The sequence below is a fragment of the Mesoplodon mirus genome (assembly GCF_964341445.2).
Source record: "Mesoplodon mirus genome assembly, chromosome: 19".
In the NCBI taxonomy this organism is placed as follows: Eukaryota; Metazoa; Chordata; class Mammalia; order Artiodactyla; family Ziphiidae; genus Mesoplodon; species Mesoplodon mirus.
The window spans coordinates 50,383,602-50,403,065 of record NC_138995.1 but is presented as its reverse complement, the minus strand read 5'-3'; the positions used below and the strand labels follow the sequence as shown (position 1 = coordinate 50,403,065).

General features: G+C 36.9%; 1 protein-coding gene across 4 annotated transcripts in view; it reads right to left on the bottom strand.

Annotated features, from left to right (window-relative positions):
- Positions 1-284: 284 nt before the first annotated feature.
- Positions 285-19,464, bottom strand: part of LOC309795553 (uncharacterized protein) — a 61,090-nt gene continuing 41,910 nt past the window's right edge. For all 4 annotated transcript variants that reach the window (XM_082607998.1, XM_082608000.1, XM_082608001.1 and 1 more), the window contains one exon: positions 285-2,341. In XM_082607998.1, the coding sequence (XP_082464124.1) occupies positions 1,317-2,341 (1,025 nt within the window). In that variant the 3' untranslated portion in view covers positions 285-1,316. The remainder of the gene's footprint in view (positions 2,342-19,464) is intronic.

Here is a 19,464-nt window from a genome sequence, read left to right as displayed (position 1 = left end):
ATATTAGGTATTATATGATGTAGTGAAAAGGATACCAGTCTGAATACAGCCTTTCCTACTCATTACACACATTACTTTCCCCACCAACACCCAGGATTACTTCATGTTCCATAGGAAGTAAGTGATAATGGAAATTTTCTTAATTCATTACCCTCAATGGGTCTTTCTTCAATTATCTGTCCTGTCTGACGTTGAATAAGGTCTGTAGAAACAGTTGCTTTTCAACAAATAATACTAATAATGACAACGATGAATACAATTAACAATGACCAACATTCTGTGGGTATCTATTTATTATATGACAGGCACAATTCTAAGCACTTTGTGTCTCTTTATTTGATCCTCACACAAAATTATGAGGTAGGTATTATAATTATCCCTATTTTATAATTTCTACCAAAACATGTATGTATAAAAACATAGAAAAATGCTCAGGAAGGATAAATACTAAACAAGGAGGGATATGGGTACAAGGATAGTGGTCAAAGGCCTTACTTGTAATGTTTAAACCTATCATAAGGGAAATATATATTGAGGCATTATTTCTGCAATTAAAATAAAAGACATGACACAAAGATATACCTACGGAGAATGCCCGTCAGGGCACTGTGTATAATGGCAAAAATGCTGGAGGAAACTACAATGTCTATCAATAGGGATTTGATGAAATGATATTACAGCAACACAAGGAAAACACCATGAAGATAGTAAAGGATCTCTATTTACTGAGTGGTAAGTCATTACATGAACGTTTTTACAAGAAAGTCTAAATTTTGTAAAGAGCAAAAGGAATAAGCTATCTTCAAAAATAAAGAGGTCACTGCTCTTGGGTACTAAAGGTATCTTAAAAATAAAGATATTTTACAAACCATGATATACACAGATGGACTTTACAGTTATATAAATTTAAATGGATTAAAAGATTAAGAATATTACAACTATAGACAAATTGGGGGAAAATAAAATGAAAATCACAGGATTACATTTCAGCATGTATTCTCTGATGTTTAAGATAAGGTTAGAAAGGTGCCAGAAGTGTTGTCATTTTGAGTATTTACTAGACTGAATTACCTGATGGCAAGGGAAATAGGGGCTTTTATTAAATGGCTTCCAAAACGTATTCTACTCATAGGGTGTTTCTCCTACATGAATTTTCTTGGGTTGAACAAGCTGTAGTCAGCAAATAAGATGTTTTACCTCATTCTATTTAGAGGGATTAATATAGAGATAAATTCTCTTTTGTTAAATAGTTGATGTTAATAGTTTTGAGCTGTAAATAAAAGCATTTGCACACATTTCATATATTCTATGTTTTATCACCAGTACAAATTTTGATGTTGAATCAGCTGTGAGTCATAATTAAAGGTCTTCCCACATTCCCTATATTCATAGGGTTTCTCACTAGTATGAATTCTATGATGACTAATAAGTTGTGAACTCTGAGAATAGGCTTTCCCACATATCTTACATTCATAGGGCTTCTCACCAGTATGAATTCTCTGATGTCGGGTAAGGTCTGAACCAGAACGAAAAGCCTTTTCACATTCCTTACATTCATAGGGTTTCTCACCTGTGTGGATTCTCTGATGTTTAATAAGCTGTGAGCTCTGACTAAAGGCATTGCCACATTCCTTACATTCATAGGGTTTCTCCCCTGTATGAATTCTCTGATGTTGAGTAAAGTTTGAGCCACTACTAAAGGCCTTCCCACATTCTTTACATTCATAGGGCTTTTCACCAGTGTGAATTCTCTGATGTCGAGTGAAGTTGGAGCCACTACTAAAGGCCTTTCCACATTCCTTACATTCATAGGGTTTCTCACCAGTGTGAATTCGGTGATGTCGAGTAAGGTCTGAGCCACAAATAAAGGTTTTTCCACATTCCTTACATTCAAAGGGTTTCTTGCCAGTATGAATTTTCTGATGATGACTGAGTCTTGAGGGATGTCTAAAGGCCTTTCCACATTCCTTACATTCATAGGGTTTCTCAACAGTATGAATTATCTGATGGGTGGTAAGCTGTGAGTCATGTCTAAAGGTTTTCCTATATTCCTTAGTTGCACAGTATTTTTCTTTATTACTAATGATTTGCTGTAATGTAAAGGATGGATGTTGACTAAAAGTGGGCATGCCTTCACGGGTGAATATCAGTTGACTGAAATGTCCCTCCTGAGAGCCATGTTGTTTCTCAAACTGGCCATTACATTCCCAATCATCTCTGAAACTAGAGCACTGAAGGTCATGTCTTGTAAGTCTTTCCATTATCTCCCACTGGGCTGACTCTATTTCATAAATTTCCTTCTTCAGAAATAATTTCTTGGTCTCACATCTTGACTCCAGGACTGAAAGAAAATATGAAAGCAATCACTCACATTTTTCTTGTTTGGGAGAAATAATACTTCAATTTAAATGGGAGAATTAAACTGAAATTTTTAAAAATGGACAAGAAAAGAAGAGTGAAGAGAGATGACATAGTAAGGTGAGGACAGTAAGTAAGCCACTGGTTTCTAAACATTGCTATAAATCAGAATTACTTATGGGAGCTTGCTAAATATACAGATGCCTTAGACTCCCTTGTTACAGGATGGCTCTAATCATACATACACACACACAAAATCTCACAGCATATGCAAACACACATATAAGAGCAGCACACAGCATGAACTCTAAAATAAGGGGAATGATCATATCACTTAATAGGGTGGTTGTCAGGATTAAAAGAATATGTCTAAGGGAGAATGTCCAGGGGTTGGCAGACTATGTACTGTAGCCCTACAATAATTTTTATAAGTAAAGTTTTATTGGAACACAGCCACATTTATTCATTTATGTATTGTCTATGGCTGTTTGTGAGCTTCAGTTGCAACAGAGACCAGATTGACTGCAAGCCTAAAATATTTACTATCTGGCCTGTTGAGAAGTTTTCCAGGCCCTGGTTAGATCTGTATTGTCCATTACAGTAGCTACTAGCATATATGTCTATTTGAATTTAACATAATTAAGATTAAATAAAAATTCAAATTCAGTTCCTCAGTGGCAATATCCACATTTCTAGTGTTAGAAATATCCAAATATGGCTAGTGTCTACCATACTGGAAATCACAAACATCAGACATTTCCATCACTGCTGAAAATTCTAGATTAAGTAACTAGAGGCTTAGGTTCTCTTCAACCATTGACAGGGAAATAGAAGGTGGCAATCCAGATGGGAGAGTACCTTAAGAAAAGTCAGGTGCTGAATAAACCTAGCATGAGTGTTATATAGGGAGGGTTTTCTGTGGCTCGATATGGTATATGCTTGGGGTTTGATGAAAATACTATGCCTTGCAATTCTGTGATTCTGAACTTAGGAAAAAAGAGGAGAGGACTTAACAAGTACACAAGCACTGTAGTAGTGATGACCAACTGACAGGAAGGGCATTTGTAGGTTCAAAGAGAAGTGAAAAGAATATAATGGGAGGCAGTGTATTGCTATGGAAAGATCAGAGGTACAAGATTCAGTTGTACGAGTTTTGAACTCAAACTCAGTTAATTACAAGCTTTGTTTTCTTGGGCAAATTAGTTCATCTTTCTGAGCCCCCAACTGTCTGTCTATATGACAGGAATGATAACTATTATAATCATTGTGAGGACTGGGAATACTACATGAAAAAATACTTGGTATTAAATAATTATTTAGTATCTGGGAGATAATATTATGGAAGAATTTCCATATAAAAATAGGGATGTTAGGCAAGTGAAGTGTTTTGAAGACCACACTATGGACCCAGAGGAAAAACCTCAAGCCAAAAAAGTGAAGATCATTCTAGTACCATCTTATTCATCTTCCTCTCATAAAATTATTTAGCAAATACTGTTTAATACTGTTCCTAAATATATCCTGACACTCTTCCCTTTATATTCAATATAATACCTAATATGAAATATCTCTCCCTTGGAATACTGGAATAGCCTCCAACCTAGTTTCTCCACTTGAGGTTTGTAGTCTTGAATCCGTGTCACTAGAATGGCATTAGCCTGACAATGCTCTGCTTAAAATCCTTTGGTGGTTTCCTATATAATATCGCTCTTACAATAAAAGCCAAACTCCTGAATGTGGTCTACAAAACTCTGAATGATCTGGTTCCTGCCTGCCTTTCAACCAAATCTCACACTATGCTCCATTTTGGTTTCTAAGCTCCATCCACATTGGTCCTATTTTATAGTTCTTCAAATGCTCCTAATTATTAGTCCCTGTTTAGACCTTTCTAGGTACTTTTCCTTATGTATAGAAGGTATTTTCTTTTACTCTTGGTCTTGGTAACTATTACTCATTTTCCAAATCTCTACATAAAGGTCATACTTTTTGAGGTCTTCTCTGATCCTATGACCAAATTACACCCTCCTTGTAATTATATTTTTAGCACTCTGTTCTCTTCCTTAACAGGATTTTCATAATTTGTAATTACATACTTATTTAGGTTCATTTACTATCTTTTCCTTCAATAGGTCTTAAGTTCTGTGAAGGCAAGGAAAATGTGTATTGTCTTCATCAATGTGTATCCAACTCTGAGCATGGTACATGGTACATACTGGAAGATCTACAAGTATTTACTGACTGACTCAATTAGAAAGTATTTAAATATATACTCCTTAATGAAAAATGTCTAAAAATTTCCTCTAGGGAAAAAGAACAGGGACTTCCCTGGTGGCACAATGGTTAAGAATCCATCTGCCAATGCAGGGGACACAGGTTTGATCCCCGGTCTGGGAAGATCCCACGTGCCACGGAGCAACTAAGCCCATGTGCCACAACTACTGAGCCTGTGCTCTAGAGCCCGTTGAGCCACAACTACTGAGCTCGCGTGCGACAACTACTGAAGCCCACGCGTCTAGAGCCTGTGCTCCACAACAACAGAATCCACTGCAATGAGAAGCCCACACACCGCAACAAAGAGCAGCCCCTGCTCGCTGCAACTAGAGAAAGACTGCGCGCAGCAACAAAGACCCAACACGGACAAAAAATTAATTAATTAAAAATTAAAAGGACACACTTTTTGCAAATATGGCACATTGGATATATGCATTTATTACTGCTCTCTCATGAAGTGCCACTAAAGATAGTAATGAGATTCAACAAAAAAAGAAACTCCATGAGGACAATGAGAGTAGGGAAAAAAAAGAGCATCAACAAAAATTTGGAAATTAGAGAACAGATGGAATAGTAATAAATGATGTATTAACCTTGAGCCTTGAAACCTAAGTCACGGATTAGTCTTACTGTAGAATACCAGATATTTTCAAGAATGCAATCACCAGGTACCCTTGAAACTAGGGTGCATAAGGGTTGCAAAAAGGGTAATTAATTGAAAATCTGTAAGAAACAGACAGACTTCAGATTCTCAAACCTACTCCATATAGCAGGCTGATTCCACAGTCCACTATACCCAGTAAACTCTCAAGAATCGGGCAGCCATGCTTATTTTATTAATTCCAGAAAGAAAGTAGAGGATCCTATTCTGGAGAAAATCAGCCCAAGAGAAAAGACCTGATAGATGGTGTCAGCCAATGAACTGTTCTAGGCAGATCACTCTACAGTAACTACCACCAATAAATCTACAAATCCTGTCACAAACAAGCTCAAATCAGCTTTTTAATGCCACAGCTTTATATGAGCAAATAGCTTTGAGTCACTAGCTATTTCAGGAAAACATTAAATATAAGAGCTTAAGGGACTTCCCTGGTGGTGCAGTGGTTAAGAATCTGCCTGCCAATGCAGGGGACACGGGTTCGTGCCCTGGTCCGGAAAGATCCCACATGCCACACTGCAACTAAGCCCATGCGCCACAACTACTAAGCCTGTGCTCTAGAGCCCATGAGCCACACTACTGAGCCCGTGTGCCACAATTACTGGAGCCCGTGTGCCTAGAGCCCATGCTCGGCAACAAGAGAAGCCACCGCAATGAGAAGTCTGTGCGCCACAACGAAGACTAGCCCCCACTCGCCGCAACTAGAAAAAGTCAGTGCGCAGCAATGAAGACCCAACACAGCCAAAAGTAAATAAATAAATAAATAAAAAACAAAAACAAAAAAAAAATAAGAGCTTAAAATACACAGAGAAACAGGAGAGACAATGGAGGGAAAAAAAACAAAATTCAAAAGAAGAATGCTTCTAAAAAAAAAGACAAGAATGCTTCTAAAAACAATATTATATAGCAATTCCATAAGAGAATGATGTCAGAAAAAGAAATACTGAAAATGTTTTTTAAAATAAAAATACAGGGCCTCCCTGGTGGCGCAGTGGTTGAGAGTCCGCCTGCCAATGCAGGGGATACGGGTTCGTGCCCCGGTCTGGGAGGATCCCATGTGCCGCGGAGCGGCTGGGCCCGTGAGCCATGGCCGCTGGGCCTGCGCATCCGGAGCCTGTGCTCCGCAACGGGAGAGGCCGCAACAGTGAGAGGCCCGCATACAGCAAAAAGAAAAAAAAAAAAAAAAATACAAAGATGAGAACTTAATAAAACCTTACAGAAAGTACAACATAAAAAGAGAGATGGAAACTAGAAAAAAAAGAGCAGATACAAACTACTATATATAAAATAGATAAACAACAAGGTCCTACTGTATAGCACAGAGAACTTATTAAAAAATAATATGTATATATACATGTATAACTGAATCATGTCACTATACACCAGAAACTAACACAACATTGTAAATCAACTATACTTCAATTTAAAAAAAAGAAAAAGAAATTCTAGAGGTAGCACAAAAAATTTAAGATCTGAATTATGAGTGTTCAATCATTCAAAAATTTAATGAGCTCTTACTATGTGTCAGACATGGTGCCAAGCACTGGACATAAAAAATGATCAATCAACAGTGAAACATAGGGAACAGAGAAAAAGCGAAAACAATGCGGAACAAATGATCAACAAAATTACAGAAGAAAATTTCAGAGATTTTTTGTTTCTGGAATAAGTGAGTGCCCTGGTACATGAAAGAATAAAATCAACATCATGATACCTCAACACAAAATATTAGAACATCATAAATAAATAACAAATGCTAAAAGCTTCCAAAGAGATTAAACAGGTCACTTAAAAGAATTAAGAACCTGAATGGGTTTTGGACTTCTCTACAACACTAGATAATAGAAGATTTTAGAAATCCTCGGAGCAATGCCTTTAAAAAGTTGAAGTTTTTCAACCTAAAATGACATCTCCAGTCAAATTATCAATCAAATTATGAGAGTGAAATGAAAACATTTTAATTCATGAAAGGATTCACAAAATATATTTTCTATTACTTCTTTTGCATCCTTCCCTTGGTTGCTTTTGAAAGATGTGCTTCAGAATAATAAGGAAACAAATCAAGAAAGAGCAAGGCAAGAGATCCAACAGTCTTGGTATACAAAAGTATCCAAGGCATGGAAATACAGAAGAGAATCAAAATGAATTCAAAGGGGAGGAGTTAAGGGAATCAAAGGGATGATCCTAAGGGAATCCACTGGATGATAATAAAGGAAAATTCTAAAATAAAGTTATGTTACAATCACACCTGGGGAGGAAGAACAGAGGGTTAGAGGAGGGATATCTCAGTTAAAAAACAAACCACAGAACAGGAGAAAATATTTGCAAATGAAGCAACTGACAAGGGATTAATCTCCAAAATATACAAACAGCTCATACAGCTCAATATCAAAAAAACAAACAACCCAATCAAAAACTGGGTACAAGATCTAAATAGACATTTCTCCAAAGAAGACATACAGATGGGCAAAAAACAAATGAAAGACGCTCAATACCACTAATTATTAGAGAAATGCAAATCAAAACTATAATGAGGTATCACCTCACACTGGTCAGAATGGCCATCATGAAAAAATCTACAAACAGTAAATGCTGGAGAGGGTGTGGAGAAAAAGGAACACTCCTATACTGTTGGTGGGAATGTAAATTGGTACAGCCACTATGGAGAACAGTATGGAGGTCCCTTAAAAAACTAAAAATAGAGCTGCCATATGACCCAGCAATCCCACTCCTGGGCATATATCTGGAGAAAACCATAATTCAAAAGGATGCATGCACCCAATGTTCATTGCAGCACCATGTACAATAGCCAGGACATGGCAGCAACCTAAATATCCATCGACAGAGGAATGGATAAAGGAGATGTGGTACATATATACAATGGAATATTACTCAGTCATAAAAAGAAACGAAATAATGCCATTTGCAGTGACATGGATGGACCTAGAGATTGTCATATAAAATAAGTCAGAAAGAGAAAGACAAATATCATATAATATCACTTATATGTGGGATCTAGAAAAATGGTACAGATGAACTTATTTGCAAAGCACAGAGTCACAGATGTAAAAAACAAACTTACTGTTACCAAGGGGGGAAGGGGGGGTGGGATGAATTGGGAGATTGGGACTGACATATATTCACTACTATATATAAAACAGATAACTAGTGAGAACATACTGTATAGCACAGGGAACTCTACTCAATGCTCTGTGGTGACCTAAATGGGAAGGAAATCTAAAAAAGAGTGGATAGGGGGACTTCCCTGGCAGTCCAGTGGTTAAGACTCTGCCTTCCAATGGAGGGAGTGCAGGTTCTATAGGGAAGCTAAGATCCCACATGCCTCAGGGCCAAAAAAACAAAACAAAACAGAAGCAACACTGTAACAAATTCAATAAAGGCGTTAAAAATGGTCCACATGAAAAAAAGTCTTTAAAAATAAATAAATAAATAAAATAAAAGAGTGGATATATGTATAACTGATTCACTTTCCTGTACAATAGAAACTAATACAACATTGTAAAGCCGCTATACTCCAATAAAAATTAAAAAAAAAAAGACACACCAGGCTAGTATACAAAAACAACCAAACAGAACAATACCCCACAGTTACCTGATGTGTCTGAAAAGAGATGAGTGACAGATAAACAGAAAACTAAGCAAACTCTCAATTAAGACAAGGTTTAACTCCATGGAAAAGAAAAGTTGTACAAGGAGTGAAATGTGACTACAGAGCTCAGCAACAAAAAACATTTACAGTCAGTGAGTGAACTGAACAACAATTTAAATGAAAATTGTGATATAGTATATATGGAGGATTATATATACTATATACAGTATATATGGAGGATGAGTTAAGAGGATATAAAGTAAGCTAAATCTTCAAATTCCACAGCAAAAAGTGAATCATTGCTATATCCAGAATTAACTCTTGAAAAAAAAATTCTCAGGAGAGAAAGGATAGAAATGGTGACCCTCCCCCAAAAAAAAGACAGGGTCATGGGGAAGGAAAATTATATAGGAAATAAAATAAATGTAAAATATGAGTTCCAGAAGGAGAATATGGTGATGATGCAAAACCAACAATAAGACAAATTCCCAGAGTCAAAGAAAACTCTTAGTAATAAGATGGTTCCTTTCTGTGCTGAGCAGAATTTATGAGGAAAGACTTTTGTTTTTGTTCTTTTAAATTTATTTACTTATTTATTTGGATGTGTTGGGTCTTAGTTGCATCAGGCAGACTCCTTAGTTGCGGCTCACCGGCTTCTTAGTTGTGACACATGGGCTCCTTAGTTGCAATGGGCTCCTTAATTGCACCTCACCAGCTCATTTGTAGCACGCAAACTCTTAGTTGCAGTATGCATGTGGGATCTAGTTCCCGGACCAGGGATCGAACCCGGGCCCCCTGCATTGGGAGCACAGAGTCTTAACCACTGCACCACCAGGCAAGTCCCAAGGGAAGAGTTTTAACTAGATATACCTTGGTAGAATTTCTGAGGTTCAAAGAAAAAGATAACTCTATATAACTAGAAACCCAATGAATCAGGTTGTATCCTATTCACGTTTGTGTTTGGTGTTGCCCCAATAGTTCTCTAAAGTTCTGAATTAGTTACCAGTGTTGACATATCAGGAGATTTAATACAGAAATCCGGATTTCTGCCTTTCCTTGAAGGACCAGACTATGCGGCAGCACTAGGCCTGTATTCTCATGACAGCTGTCTCCTAGACTTAACAAGTGCTTACTCCTTTGAGACAGGGTACAGACTCACTCTCATTACCCACTGTCCCCAGTATTTCCTAGCCCCACATGGATGCTCAGGCCAGAGTTTCAGTTGCCATGTACATTTGCAATATTGCCTTTTTAAATTTTACTTTCATTTCTGAAGAGTTTTTGCAGGCTATGGAATTCTGGGTTGACAGTCCTTTAGCAAATAAAATATTGTTCCACTTTTTGCTGACCTCCATGGTTTATGAAGATAAATCTAGTCATTCAAATCTTTGTTTCCCTACAAGTAACACATTATTTTTCTATGGTCCTTTCATTTACTATGGTCCTTTTGGGACTTCAGTGATATAAATATGAAAACTTTGTTGTTGTCCCACATGTCCGAGTCACTCTTTTTAAGTTTTCAATCTTTTTTCTGTTATTCATATTGGCTAATTTCTCTTGATCTACCTTCTAGTTCACTAATTTCCCTCTGTTCTCTCCATTCTCCTATTGAGCCTATCCAGTGAGTTTAAAATTTTTGGGCCATTGTATTTTTCAGTTCTACAATTTCCATTTGTTTCTTTTTATATTTTCTTTAAATTGTATTTTTTTTTGCTATTGAGTTGTATGGGTTCTGTGTGTGTGTGTGTGTGTGTGTGTATAAAATGGATATTAACTCCTTATTAGATATATGATTTGCAAATATTTTCTCTCATTCAGTAGGCTGCCTTTTTCACTTATGATTTCCTTTTCTGTGCAGATTTTTAGTTGGATTTCATCCCATTTGTTAATTTTTGCTTTTGCTGCCTTTGCTTTGGTGTCATATCCCAAAAAATACAAGACTAATGTCAAGGAGCTTACCCTCTGTGTTTTCTTCTAGGAGTTTTATGGTTTCAGGTCTTGTATTCAAGTCTTTAATCCATACTGAGTTGATTTTTGTGTAAGGTGTAAGACAGTGGTCCAGTATTTCCAACACCACTTATTGAAGAGACTGTCCTTTTCCCATTGTATATTCTTGGCTTTTTCATTTTAACTGACCATATATATGTGGGTTTATTTCTTGGCTCTCTTTTGTTCCATTGATCTATGTGTTTGTTTTTATGCCAATACCATACTATTTTTACTACAGCTTTGTAATCTAGTTTGAAATCAAGAAGCATGATGTCTCCAGCTTTGTTCTTCTTTCTCAAGATTGCTTTGACAATTTAGGGTCTTTTGTAGGTTTTATACAAATTTTAGAATGGTTTGTTCTATTTCTCTGAAAGATGCCTTGGAATTTTGATAGGAAGTGCACTGAATTTGTAGACTACTTTGGGTTGTATGAACATTTTAACAATATTAATTCTTCCAATCCATGAAGATGGAGTAGCTTTCCATTTATTTGTGACTTCTTCAATTTCTTTCATCAGTGTTTTATAGTTTTCAATGTACAGGTCTTTTCACCTCCTTAGTTAAATTTATTTCTAGGTATTTTATTCTTTTTTTTTTTTTTTTTAGTGTATATTTCTTTTTTGGGGCTGCACCGTGGGGCATGTAGGACCTTAGTTCCCCGACCAAGGATCGAACCCATGCCCCCTGCATTGGGAGCGTGGAGTCTTAACCACTGGACTGCCAGGGAAGTCCCTTTCTTTTTTTTTTTTTTGATGCACTTGTAAATGAGATTTTTTTCTTAATTTCTCTTTCTCAGTGTTCATTACTAGTGTATAGACATGCAACTGATTTTTGTATGTGGATTTTGTATCCTGCAACTTTATTAAATTCATTTATTAATTCTAACAGTTTTTCTAAAAACAGAATTACCATATGATCCAGCAATCCCACTCCTGAGCATTTGGATTAGACAAAACACTAATCCAAAATGATACATGCACCATGTTCATAGCAGCACTATTCACAACAGCCAAGACATGGAAACAATCTAAATTTCCATTGACAGAGGAATGGATAAAGAAGATGTGGTAAATAAATACAATGGAATACTACTCAGCCATAAAAAAGAACGAAATAATGCCATTTGCAGCAACATAGGTGCAACTAGAGATTATCATACTAAGTGAAATCAGAAAAGGAAAGACAAATACCACATGATATCACTTATATGTGGAATCTAAAATATGACACAAATGAACCTATCTATGAAACAGAAACACACTCATGGACATAGAGAACAGACTTGTGGTTGCCAAGGGGGAGGGGATTTGGGAAGGGATGGAGTGGGAGGTTGGGGTTAGCAGATGTAAGCTATTATATATGGAATGGATAAACAACAAGGTCCTGCTGTATAGCACAGAGAACTATATTCAGTATCCTATGATAAACCATAATGGAAAAGAATAGTAAAAAAATGTATATATAGGACTTCCCTGGTTGCACAGTGGTTAAGAATCTACCTGCTAATGCAGGGGACACAGGTTCGAACCCTGGTCCAGGAAGATCCCATGTGCCACGGCGCAACTAAGCCCATGTGCCACAACTACTGAGCCTGCGCTCTAGAGCCCGTGAGCCACAACTGCTGAGGCCGCATGCCACAACTACTGAAACCCATGTGCCTAGAGCCTGTGCTCCGCAACGTGAAGCCACTGCAATGAGAAGCCCGCACACCACAACGAAGAGTAACCCCCAGTCGGTGCAATTAAAGAAAGCCCACGCACAGCAATGAAGACCCAACGCAGCCAAGCAAAATAAATAAATAAAAAATATTTTTAAAAAGAAAACATTAAGGAGAAATAGTGCTTTTAAAAAATGTATATATGTATAACTGAACCACTTTGCTGTACAGCAGAAATTAACACCACATTGTAAATCAACTATACTTCAATAAAAATAAATAAATAATTCTAACTTTTTTTAGTGGAGTCTTTGGGATTTTCTATATATAATATCATGTTATCTGCAATTAGTGACAGTTTTACTTCTTCCTTTCTGATTTGGATGACTTATATTTCTGTTTCTTCTGTAGTTGCTCTGGCTTAGACTTCTGGTACTATGTTGAATAAAAGTGGTGAGAGTGGGGATCCGTGTCTCATTCCTGATCTTAAAGGAAAAGTTTTCAATTTTTTACCACTGAGTATGATGCTAGCTGTGGGCTTGTCACAAATGGCCTTTAGTATGTTGAGATGTTCCCCCTTTGTTCAGAGTTTTCATCATGAATGGATGTTGACAAAAAAACGTAAATGAAAATTTTTTTATTAGTTTCTGCTTTATAACAAAGTGAATCAGTTATACATATACATCTGTTCCCATAACCCTTCCCTCTTGTGTCTCCCTCCCTTCCACCCTCCCTATCCCACCCCTGCAGGTGGTCTCAAAGCACCGAGCTTATCTCCCTGTGCTATGCGGCTGCTTCCATAAATGAAATTTTACTTAATGTAATTTTAAAATTTATATGGAAGACCAAAAAGACAAGTAAAATCAAATACTTCTGAAGAAAAAGGTGGAGGGACCTGTCCCATCAGAGATCAGGACTTTTGATAAAAGCAAGAGTAATTAGGACAGGTATAGATAAAAAGGCCAATGGAATAAGAGTGACCTATGTATACATGGAATTTTAATATGTGACTGTGGATCAGTGGAAAACAAATAGACTCTTCATTCAGTGGGGCAAAAGTAATTTGTTTTCTCTACAGGGAAAAAATTATAACTGATCTCATACTATTTGTGAAAATCAACTCCAGGTACCTTAACAGGGCTTTAATAAGAAAGTAAAAACATAAACATTCTTGGAAGAAAAAATAGGAGAAAATGGGGCTAGGAAAAGATTTCTTATGACCCCAAAGGTGTGAAGCCTGTGAAGGAAAAAAGCAGAATTTTTTAATAAACTTAAATAATTATAATTATGTATAATTATATAAAATTATATAATTATATATAATTTAACTATTAAATATATAATGTAACCAGAATAACAGAATTACTGTTCATCAAAAGATGTCATAAAGAAAATGAATAAATAAGCTACAACAGGAAAAGATGTCTATAAAACATGCTACTGACCAAAAATTAGTACCTAGAAAATATATAAGGGATTCCTATAAATTTTAGGAAAAAGACAAATAGTCTAATAAAAAAATGATCAAAATGGCATTATAGGGACTTCTGTAGTGGTCCAGTCGTAGAGAATCCATCTTACAGTGCGGGGGACATGGGTTTGACCCCTGGTTGGGGAACTGGGACCCCACATGCCATGGGGCAGCTGGGTCCGCATGCCACAACTGCTGAGCTCACACACCACAACTGCTGAGCTCGCGTGCCACAACTGCAGAGCCCATGCGCCCTGGAGCCTGCATGCCACAACTAGAGAGGAGAGGGCCTGCACACCACAACTGGAGAAAGGCATGCGTGCCACAGTGAGGAGCCTGTGCACCACAGCGGAGGATGCTGCATGCCTCAACGAGGATCCGGTGTGCCGCACCTAAGACCCAACACAGCCAAAAATAAATAAAATAAATAATAAATAAATCTTTTTTAAAAGGTGCAGATTATCAAATCAGATGAAGTGGAGCATAGGGTCAGCTACTGCAATTAAGAGAAGGGAGGGATAGCAGTTAAAAAAAATGGCATTACACAGAAGAGACACTATTGGCCAAACATGTGGAAAGATAATCATCTTCAACAGTAACCAGGAAAACTCAATTTAAAACAATGAAATAAGTTGTTTTTTTTTTTTTTTTTTGGCTGCGTTGGGTCTTCATTGCTGCGCACGGCAAGTGGGGGCTACTCTTAGTTGTGGTGCACGGTCTTCTCATTGTGGTGGCTTTTCTTGTTGAGGAGCATGAGCTCTAGGCACGTGGGCCTTAGTAGTTGTGGCATGTGGGCTCTAGAGCACAGGCTCAGTAGTTGTGGCACATGCCTTAGTTGCTCCGTGGCAGGTGGGATGTTCCCAGACCAGGGCTCAAACCCGTGTCCCCTGCATTGGCAGGCAGATTCTATTCTATTTATTTATGGCTACATTGTGTCTTCATTGCTGTGCACAGGCTTCTCATTGCGGTGGCTTCTCTTGCTGTGGAGCATGGGCTCTAAGCATGCGGGCTTCAGCAGTTGTGGCACACAGGCTCAGTAGTTGTGGCGCACGGGCTTAGTTGCTCTGTGGCATGTGGGATCTTCCCGGACCAGGGATCGAACCCATGTCCCCTGCATTGGCAGGCAGATTCTTAACCACTGTGCTACCAGGGAAGTCCCAGCAGGCGGATGCTTTTTGTTTTACATCTTTATTGGAGTATAATTGCTTTACAGTGGTGTGTTAGTTTCTGCTGTATAACAAAGTGAATCAGCTCTACATATACACATATCCCCATATCCCCTCCCTCTTGCGTCTCCCTCCCACCCTCCCTATCCCACCCCTCTAGGTGGTCACAGAGCACCGAGCTGATCTCCCTGTGCTATGCAGCTGCGGCAGGCAGATTCTTAACCACTGTGCCACCAGGGAAGCCCCGAAATGAGATTTTATACTCACCAATCAGATTGTTAAAAAATGAAAAAAATCTTACAATATCAGTTACAGGGAAAGATGGTGATACAGACACTTGGAAAACACTTTGGTATTACCTGGAAAAGCTGAGTAAGAAAGTGTGCCTATTTAAAGTCAACTGGGCTACACAGCCTGTCTGGTGTGTTTTAATGTCCACTAAATTCTCAGACAAAGCCCCAGAAGCCTTTACCCTCTTTTTTGGCTATATGTCTATACAAGCTAAGTGGAATAGAGACTTGAAGTGACTATCTGGAGATATCAGGATCCAACAGGTTAACTGATTTTTTAAAGCAAATTTTAAAAAGTTTAATAAAAATCACTCTTTAAAGGTGGGGGGGGGGGAAATGTATGCCAAGACCCAGCAATTATATTCCTAGGTGTATTTCCTAGCAAATCTCTTGTATATGCAAATCTAAAGATTTACATGTTATTATCTTATAATTTTATGTTAGTTAAATGTTATATATATCCTATTGTGCATGTACTATATTTTATAAATAACTATACTAATTAAATAAAAAAAACTTAGTGGATAAGCTGAAGAGCCAAAAGGTCACACATAACTGAAGAATATATTAGTGAATCAATACAAATCGAGGCAAGGAATTCTATGTAAAGGCAGTATAAATGGAAAAAGAGATGAAGAGTTTAAGCCATTGGAGGTGATCCAGATGTTCTAATGTCTGTTTAATAGGAGCTTAAGAGAGAAAAGAGGAAATGGTAGCAAGGTAATGTTTGAAGAGATGACTGCCAAGGAGTTCCTATCACAAGAAAAAGATATAACTCCTCAGATTTAAAAATACAACCAGAAGCAAATATGGCAGAATAAAGGTAACCACACCTGAATATTACAGTAAAAATTTAGCCCCTTAGAAGAAAAGTTTATAAAGGAACAACAATCATACACCGAGAAGAAAACATTGGAGAATATCTTTATGGTCTTATGGTAAGCAAAGATTTCTTCAACAGGACAAAAAGTACACATAGCATGATCTGTTTATTTAAGATTCAAAAATAGACCAAGGAAGAATTTCTTACATAAGTCCTAATAAGTGTGAAGCACAAAAGGAAAGATTGATAAATTTGACCAAAATTAAGAACTTCTGTTCACAAAAAGAAACCATAAAGAGAGCTAAAAGACAATTCAGAGTAGAAGAAGATATTAGCAATTTTTAGAACATGGAATATACTCATAAGCAAAATATATAAAGAACTCTTACACATCACTAAGAAAAATACAGGCAATCCAACAGAAAAAAGACGAACAGGCAATTGACTAAAGAAGAATTTCAAAAGACGAATAACGATATGAAAATGTGTTCAAGCTCATCAGTAAAAAGGGAAATGCAAATTAAAACCACACTGAAGTATCGCTATATGCTCAACAATTGGTAAAAATCTAAGTTTGACAATACCATACATTAGGAAGCATGTGCAACAATGGGAGCTCCTATATACTGCTGGTGGGATTGTAAACTAGTATACGCATTAAAGAAAAGTTGAAAAATGGACAGCTAAAGATATGATGTCTTATGATCCATTCATTTCTATCCTTTTCAAATAACATAGAAAATGTTCATAGTAGTGATTTATAACTGTCAAAAACTGGAAACAACCTAACTGCCTATGAAAAGTAGAACTGAAAAATAAACTGTGGTATATTCATATAATCAAATGAATCAACTCTGACTATAAAAAGTTGTGTGGCTCTCTTAGGTGGTAAAAGTATAAAGGGACACAAAGATACTATGGACAAAGAGAGACCTGTGCTGATAGTGTTGTAGTCCTTGACCTGGGTGATGGTTCCATAAGAATTCATTCTATAACTGTTTGAATATCTGCCAATAGTTTGTTACTTTTCTGTACTTGAGATAATTTCCAATAAAAAGAATTAAAATATATTAAACTGTCTCCTGGGCCTATCTCTGCAGGTACAAGTGGATAGATGGATAAAAGAAATAGAAAAAGAGGCCCTGAAATACAAACTAACATAAATCAGAACTTATAACTGAACAGGCAGATAAAACAATGATGATATAAGCAGCTGTTCAGTAAATGGTGCTAAAATAAGGTATGGGGGCACGGGAGGGGGGATTGATTTGGACTCTCATTTTACAGCTTATTGTAAAAGAACTTTAAAATGGATTTAAATGCTATTGAAAATAGCAGAAAAATGTTTTAAAAAGAACAAAATATCTATGAAGTTTGTAGAAGTCAGTTAATTTTCTAAAATTAGAAACTGTAATAACCACAAAAGAGCTGACTACAGACACGTTAAAGCATACACTTAAAGATGCCAATCCAAATTAAAATTTAAAAAGTAAAAAGCACCCTGTGGAAATGGGTATATAATGTTTTTATTTCATAAAGTCCATAAAAATTGACTGAAAAAAATTAGGACAGTAATAGATAAAAAGTGTAAAATATAGCGCAAACAAGTTAAAGACAGTAGCACCATTAAGGTGAAAATGTTCACTCTCACTAGCACTCAGTAGAATGACACTAAAACAATCGAGTGTACCAAGAAATCAGTGTAAAAGTTATTAGGGATGATAAAGCATTAAAGTTATATAAGGGAGAAATTTTCCATATTTTTTAGAATTACATATTGAGGTTATACAAGGGTGAAATGACATGAAGTCTTGGATTTGAAAATACTTTAATAATAACAACTGGGATAGATAAAGCACTGGCCTCCTGGCTGCTCCTCACACAGAGCCAATGCATACCTGCCTCAGGCCCTTGAATGTTTGGTTTCCTCTCTCTGGAATGTTCTTCCTCCCAGTAATCACATACAGTGATTTACAGCTATACTTCTTCAGGTCTCTGTCCCAGTGTCATCTTATTGGAAAAAGTTTCTTGTACCATGTCACATAAAATAGCAACCCCCCATCCCCTTTCTCCACCTTGTTTGTCTTTTCAGCACTCACCTTTATATATTATATATTCATTTATTTGTGTATCTCTCCCTGCACCAGAGGGTGAACTCTGGAAATAGAGAGTCTGCATATTCTATTCACTGCTGTAACCTCAGGTTGACAGCAGTGCTGGGCATGCAACAGGTATTCAATAAACATATACTGATCTATCGACAGATGAATGGATAAAGAAGATGTGGTACATATATACAATGGAATACTACTCAGCCATTAAAAAGAATGAAATAATGCCATTTGCAGCAACATGGATGGACCTGAAGATTATCATACTAAGTGAAGTCAGACAGAGAAAGACAAATAACATATGCTATCGCTTATACGTGGAATTTTAAAAAATAATAATACAGATGAACGTAGTTACAAAACAGAAACAGACTCACAGACTTAGAGAATGAACTTATGGTTACCAGGGGGAAGGGTGGGGGGGAGGGATAAATTGGGAGTTTGGGAATGACATGTACACACTGCTATATTTAAAACAGGTAACCAACAAGGACCTACTGTATAGCACAGGGAACTCTGCTCAATATTCTGTAATAACCTAAATGGGAAAAGAATTTGAAAAATAATAGATACATGTATATGTATAAATGAATCACTTTGTTGTACACCTGAAACTAACACAACATTGTTAATCAACTGTTCTTCAATATAAAATAAAAATTTTAAAAAAACCATATATTGAATCAAGGAATGTGCTGTCCTGGTTTTTTCTTTCTTTTTTTTTTTAAATTTATCTTTGCTAGCACTAAGCTGTCAATGGAGGCACAGAGCCTTTTTGCCTTTTTTCCATTAAAGTCAATGACATGCATGCTCAAATCTCCCTCTATGACATCTATGTGATCAACTCCTCTTCTACCTCTTTAGCCCTCACTTTCTGCTGGGCTCCCTATTTTAACCTCACTTATGGTGCTTCTACATTTTAGGAGTTATATATAATATCCTTATTAAGCTATAAACTCTGAAATTGCTTATTCATTTTTTGTTAGGTTTTTTTTTTCGTTTTTGGCTGCACCATGCGGCTTAAGGGATTGTAGTTCCCCAACCAGGGATGGAACCCATG